Source organism: Corvus brachyrhynchos, unplaced genomic scaffold, assembly GCF_000691975.1.
Source record: "Corvus brachyrhynchos isolate BGI_N302 unplaced genomic scaffold, ASM69197v1 scaffold10, whole genome shotgun sequence".
Taxonomy (NCBI): Eukaryota; Metazoa; Chordata; class Aves; order Passeriformes; family Corvidae; genus Corvus; species Corvus brachyrhynchos.
Genome location: NW_008236180.1, coordinates 3521685 through 3528800, shown reverse-complemented (window position 1 = coordinate 3528800; position 7116 = coordinate 3521685). Strand labels below are relative to the sequence as shown.

Sequence of the window (7116 nt, the reverse complement as noted above, 5' to 3'; positions counted from 1 at the left end):
CCCTGGGAGCCCCTTGGGAGCCCCTTGGGAGCCCCTTGAGAGTCCCCTGGGAGCACAGTCCCGGCATAGCTCGAGCCACATCTGCCAGCGCATCACCTACACGTGGGCAGCTTTGCCTCCGCTCCCTGCCCATGCTGAGCCCGACCTCCATAACGGCAGTCCAGGTCATAGACACACTGGGAGGGGAATGAACGCGTTTTCCCTCTTTTTCTCTCTTTATCACTCAGCTCAAGGAGAGATTTTCCAAGGGCTAACATACCTCCCAGTTTCACTGCCCCAACCCAGTGCTCTCCACCATTGCCTGCCTTCGCCTGGGCGGACGGAGGGGTCGGTCCTGCCTGTGGCACAGACGGACAGAGGGACGGGGCGTGCAGCACTCGGGGAGCTGCATGCACGGACAGGGAAGTGCTGTGCAGCGGGCAGTGCCATGCAAACCCCCGAAAGCTGGGCTGGGGGTTCGTGCTGCGAAGTGGCAGCCGGTGGTGGAGGTGTGGGGATCGTGGGGATCGTCCCATCCCGGCTGCAGGCGCTGGTGTCCAGTCCCGAGGCCAGAGGTTGAAGCATATTCACCTTCGTGATCCTGTGGATGCGCGTCTGCTCCCCGGCACGGACATGGCCACGGTGCCACGGGTCCTGGGCACAGGGAACTGTGGGCGAAGGCAACAGAGAGAGGAGGTGAAGGCAGGAAAATGGCCCTGGTGAGATGGGGACTCTCTGGGGTGAGCCCTGGCACCAGGGCATCAGTATGGTCCCCAGGGCCACCAGCACAGGGGCAGATGAGGACAGCATCCCTGCACATCTGGGCTGTGCTTCCCACTTGTCTCCCACAGATAGCCCAGAAATGCGGGAATGCTGCATGCCTGTGGTCCCACTGGGCTGCTGTGGGCACAGGGCAAGGGTGTTCTTAATCTAAAAAGCAGAACAGAAGCAGAGCAGGTGCCTGCCCACGGTGTGGAGCCCACCATGGGACAAGCTTCCCCCTGCTCCCAGATGCCCATCCCTGCCAGCAAGCAGGGTAATGCCACAGGGACACAGAGTACCTGCAGTGGTGGCTTTCCTGGGGGCAGAGCTGGTACAAGGGCTCTGACCCAGCCATGGAGCTCCCTGGGCAGGCAGCTCTCCCTGCAGTGGGCTGGGTGCCTGCTTTTCCTTAATTAAGTGCAAATCCCCCATTCAGCAGTGAAATCAGGTGAGGAAGAACAGATCCCTGCATGATGAGGCAGCAGCAGCTAATCCCTTGGGAAACACAGAGCCCTCTTTGCTGTAAATAAATAGGCCAGATCCAGAGGCTTGCAGCACCTCGGGCACATGCAGGATGTGAGGGAATGAGGGAAGCATCTGCTCAGCACCCGCATCCTGCCGAGCATCCCATGGCACTGTTGTGATCCCCACTGTGCTCCCAGGCTGCCACAGACTGACGGGCCAGGGGCAGCATGGGGAGCCCCCCACCCCCAGGCCCATTCACAATGCCAGCATTTATCTCAGATTTTGGCAGAGCAATGCAGGAGATGGGACCTGCCAACAGATAATCGATGGGTGACAGGAAACACTCTGTGCTGCTGGCCCTGCTCCAGGGGAGTGAGAGGAGTGGGACAACAGGGGAGGCAGAATGGGAAGGGGGGCACAACCAGCTCACCCCAGTGCAGCCTTTTGCATTTGCCACCCCAGGTTATTTCTTTTCCAGGGTACCTCAATGCCCACCCTGGCCAGCCCAGGCCTCCTCTGTGTTAGGATTCCCTGCTCTCTGATCCCCAAACTAGATCACTGAAGATCCCAGAGTGCTGGTGCTGTGAAGCCCCAAGACCCAGCAGGCACAGTGCCCCATGCCAGGGGGGTGCCAGCACCGTGGGACAGTGCAAGAAGGATTTGGGGATCCTGCTGCTCCCACCTGGGATGGATTTGCCTGGAGATGACCTGGGCAGGGGAAGGCAGTGTTCTGTCCTGCTGGATCACTGCTCCCAAGTAGGCAGCGAGCTCTGCTACTGCAGCAGTGTGAATCAGCATCCACCAAGAGCTGTGCGTGGCCTCACGCTGGTGGGAGCATCCTCCAGGATTCTCCGTCACCCTCCAGCAGCACCATGTGGGGCTGCGGCACAGCCTGGACTCCAACAGCTCTTGAGCAGGGATTTAGAGAGATTTGAGAGGGTTGATTCCTCACCCTCTCCCCTGCAGTCCAGTGGTATCTGGTATCATTCCAGGGATGCCCAGCATCAGCCCTGTAGGGGTGGTAGGCACCGAGTGGCAGCCGAGTGGGACCCAGCATCAGCCCAGTGGTAGCTCAGCTGTACCTGGATCTTCCCCACTCATGGCAAGGTCATCCTCATGCCACCCTGCTCTGTGCAGGGGTCCCTCTGTGCCTCACTAACACCAGCAAGTGCCAGCACTGCAGGTGGCACGTGTGTGTCCAGCACATGGGGCTCCTGAGAGCCCCCCGCACCACACCCCAGGCACCTGCCGCCAGCACCCGCAGCCTGGAAGGGCTCTGTGGGGACACCTGGTTTTGGCCTCATGTCTGGGGACCTCATTTCCCTCATCCTCCTCCTCCCACTGCTGCAGACTCGCCTGGTGACCACGCTGAGGCTCGATGCCTCCCACAACACCCAGGGTGTTCGGATTTTAATCAGTGGTAATAAATTCTCATTATTCCCAGAGGATCAGTGGGCCACTTCAGTCTCCCCAGAAGCCTCACTGTGTCCATGGGCTGCCCAGGCAGGCAGGGTGGGCAGATCCAGCACCAAAGCTGAACATACACCTTCCCGTGTGGTATGTGGCTACTAAAGGTGGAGGAAATCATGGATCTGCACTCAGAATTACCCCCATCACATGGACCAGGATGAGCGATTGCAGCACCAATGGAGCCTCACCAGGAAAGCCAAGGGAAATCCAAGATTAACCCTGGTCTAGTGGGTGGCATCCCTGCCCATAGCAGGGGGTTAGAATGACAGAATGGTTTGGGTTGGAAGGGACCTTGAAGCTCGTCTTGTTCCAACCTCCTGCCATGGGCAGGGACACCTTCCACTGTCTCAGGTGGCTCCAAGGCCCATCCAACCTGGCCTTGAACACTTCCAGGGATGGGACAGCCACAGCTTCTCTGGGCACCCTGTGCCAGGGCCCCACCACCCTCACAGAGAAGAATTTTTTCCAAATATCCTGTCTAACCCTGCCCTCTGTCAGTGTGGAACTGTTCCCCCTTGTTCTGCCACTCCATGCCCTTGTCCAAAGTCTCTCTCCAGCCCTCTTGGAGCTCCTTTAGGCACTGGAAGAGGCTCTTAAGGTCTCACCGGAGCCCTCTCTTCTCTACCAGCTCTCTCAGGCTGTCTCCACAGCAGGGGTGGTCAGTGCAATTCACGGACCAAGATGAAGGTGATTTGGGGGCACTGGCTTGTCTCCATACTGGGGGACCAGTAGGACCCTGCTCAGCACAGCACCTCTGTGTCTGCCCTTACTGCCCAGGAATGCGCACATGGGCCAGGGTCTGACACTCCAACTTACACCAAACCCAAAGGCTCTCCTGCAAACCACCTGCACATGGTCCAGCACACTGCAAATCCCCCAAAATGCAGCTGGAGGGCTGAGCAGGGTGGATGCTGTCCATTGCATGGACCAACGTGTTCCTGGTGCTGTCAACAGCAAAACTCCCTGTGAGTGTCCTGGCACACGTGGAACAGAAAGGCAGCACTCTTACAAACAACAGCAAAAACCAGGGCTTGTTTCATGCAGTGGAATTAGCCTGGGGAATTCCTGATAAATAAAAGCAATGGGCCTTGATAAGGAAACAGCTGGAGCTACAGCATGAAAAAGCAGATCCCCCCCAGAGGGCTGGGATGCAGAATCAGCACAAGTCCCCCACAGTGCCACAGTGCCGGGGTGGGTGACACCATGGGGCTCATCTCCTGTCCCCAGCTCCTGTCAGCCATAGAGGGGACCTGGAGCACTGCTGGCCTACTGATCACACCACAACAGCAACGGATGGCAGAGCAGTGACAGAGCAGTGACAAGAGTGGGGGCTCAGCCTGGTGCCCCAGAAGAACATTTCCCCAGGCTCAGCTGGATCACTGCCCCACAGAGATGCTTCTTCGGCTCAAATCCTGCCACTTCCCCACTCCTTGCTGGATCCCCTGGCTGTGCCAGTGATGGACAAACCAGGCTGGGCAGGTATCGCCCTTCCTAGACGCTTCTCACATGGGAAACAGGGACATAGGACCCCCGGAGAGACCCTCATCACTGGCTCAGTGATGGTTCCTCAGCTTGTTCCTCTGAGGGTTTCATGGCTGCAGGCTCAAGAGTTTGCTCCCATCAGCTTCCAAAGCTCAGCTCCTGTGGGATACAGAGGGATCCAGCTGCTGCCAGCTCACCCCATCCCCACGGGGAACATGAGAGAAGGTGTGAGAGCCCGCAGCTCACTGCCAGTGTCAACCCTCAGCACAACACTGCTGTGCCAGCAGCCGCCACATTTCCCCGGATTTCTCGCTCACTGCTTCCTTTGTCGAGGCTCCCATCATCCTGCCTGCTGCTGGATTCCTGTGTTTCCCTTGGCACGTCCTGTGTGAGGAATCTTTTGCAATGGTGGCACTGAGCCCAAGCGTCTGAGAGCAGCTTCACCACTGCAGAGACCTGGGAGAGGAATTGTGGTGTCCCCATGGTCCCCTGGGAGATCTCCAGCCCTCCAAGAAGAACAAGATTAAAAGCAGAGGGAACATGGAGAGGGAAACCACAGCTTTGTTTTTCCAGGGGCCAACAAGGGCTCCCCAGGACCTGCCCTGCCTTTCTGACACCAGCTCTGCTTTTCTTCACACTAGAAATAAGCCAAGTGCTGCATGTGGCCAACAACCAGAGCCCTGTGTCCCTGGACAGTGAAAATGCCAAGGCTGCTTGCACTGGAAAAGGGACTGGGACACAGCTGGGAAGGAGCAGGATCCAGCAGCCACAGCTGGCAGAAGTCCTGGCGCAGAAGGGGGTCAGCACTGGGGCCACCACCTGGGCAGCTGAGGGCAAACATTCATGACTGTATCTGCACTCCTCCTCCTGCCATGGGGGATTTTTGGGATGATGGGATTGCTTTGCTTTTGCTTAGAAGATTCCAAGGATGTGGCAATATCTCCAGAGGCTGGAAGCCTCTGCTCCAGTGTAGATGGGTTCATCCCAAAGCTTCACCTGGGTCCTAGGCAGAGGGAGATCATGGAATCACAGAACCATTTAGGTAGGAAAATACCTTTAATACCTTCAAATCCAACTGCTAACCCAGCACTGCCAAGGCCACCGTTAAATCCAGCTCAGGGCAGAGCCAAGTGCTCGCGGCACAAGCAGAGACAAACCCCACGGGGTGTTTATGCAACACCACCAGAAAAATCAATGTTGCTAAGAGTGGTTGTGTCCCATTCCAAAAGGCAGGAGCATCTCCTTTTATTCTCCTGTTTGTTATAAAATGCTGAGTTGACACCCAGAGATTACAGGAAAACAGACACCATTTGGAAAGCTCGGGTTATGCAGCTCATCACTTTTCTGGCTGACCTGGCTGCAACTCCAAATGGGGAGGTGGCAATTCCCAGCTCTCATTAGCTAAAAATAAGGTGCTTGACCAAAGGGCAAAGGCTGGGCTCTCGTTGGGGACTCTGGATCTAAAGGGAAATGGGAAAGAGCTCCATGTCAAGTACTGTAGCAGCATGAGAGCAGGAGTGGGACACCCAGGAGGCAGACCCCACGGTCTCACCCTGGGCCAGGAAGGTCGACAGGATGGGATGGAGGTAACATCCCACTGCACAGCCCACACTGCACAGGTGCTCTGGCAGGAGCTGAGCTGAGGTGTGTGAAGCAGAAGCAAGAGCCCACTCCTTTGAGATACAAAGGCAAAAACCTGGAAGACAAACCCAGCTTCCAGTGCAAGAGCTCCTCCTCCCCTCCGTGCCTCGGCGCGGCGGAAGAAGGTCTCCCCCAACCACCATCCACCTTGAGTGAGGGCTGGGAATGACGGCGGTGCCGGGGGATTAGCCCTGGTCTCCACATCGCTGGAATGGCCTACTTTAACCACACACCACATCTCCTGCCTCAGCCCACTGCAGCACTTCTGAGATGGGAGCACGGGCACTGCCCCTCTGACCCCCACCCTGGGAGTCCTGGACACCAGGATTTGCATCTTCTGGCACAAGGTCACAGCACAACGTGCCCGTTGCCCAGAGAGGGTGGGAACACCGGGATTTTATAAGCAGAACAGGCGCCCAGCAGTGGGTTCTGTGTGACAGCCACAGCGCTGACCTTGGGGGGAGGAGAGAACAGAGCACCCAGCTCATCACCCCACTCGGGTGTTCCTGTGTCCCTTTGGAGATGGAGCACGAAGCCATTGAATAATAAAATGTCAACTGCAGAGCAGCCCTGGCTCCTGCAATGCCCCATGGTGCCAGAGACACTTTGGGATGCTGCATGACTGATATGGGGCTGGTGCTTGAAGGGGGAGTCTGATGCATGAGATGCGGGTTTGGGGTGTGCAGGGAGGGTTTGGAGCGTGCAGGGACGGTCTGGTGCATGTGATCCATGTGACATGGGACTGGTGTACGCAGGGAGGGTCTGGCGCATGAGATGTGGGTCTGGGGTGTGCAGTGAGGGTCTGGTGCTTGCAGGGAGGGTCTGATGCATGTGACAAGGATCTGGTGCATGAGATACGGGTCTGGTGCATGTGATGTGGGACTGGGGCATGCAAGGAGGGTCTGATGCATGAAATGTGAGTCTGGGGTGTGCAAGGAGGGTCTGGGGTGTGCCGGGAGGGTCTGGTGCATGTGAAGTGGGTCAGCTGCATGAGATGTGGTTCCGGCGAGTGCAGTGCAGGTCTGGTGAGTGCAATGCGTGGCTGATGCTGCTGTGTGGGTCTAGTGCATGTCATATGGGTCCAGGGCTGTGAAGCCCCCAGTGGTGGGGGTCCAGGTGGGTTTGCAGTGTGGCTCAGGGTACGTAAGATATGGGTCTGACAAGTCAGACATGGATCCAGTGCGCGCCATGGGGGTCCAGCGCATGCCGTGGGCTCTGGTGCAGCAGTACGGGTCTGGTGTGTGCCGCGGGGGTCTGGCACACGCAATGCGGGTGCGCTGCGGGCCCGATGCGTGACCCGCCCCGAGCACCCCGTGC

The 7116-nt window shown here is 57.8% G+C and overlaps 1 protein-coding gene across 1 annotated transcript in view; it reads right to left on the bottom strand.

Annotated features, from left to right (window-relative positions):
- SNPH (syntaphilin) overlaps positions 1 to 7116 on the bottom strand; it is a gene marked incomplete at its 3' end in the record, with an annotated part of 29250 nt that overhangs the window by 3309 nt on the left and 18825 nt on the right. The window contains exon 2 of the mRNA XM_008635964.2: positions 571 to 650. Coding sequence (XP_008634186.2) covers positions 571 to 650 — 80 coding nt within the window. The remainder of the gene's footprint in view (positions 1 to 570; positions 651 to 7116) is intronic.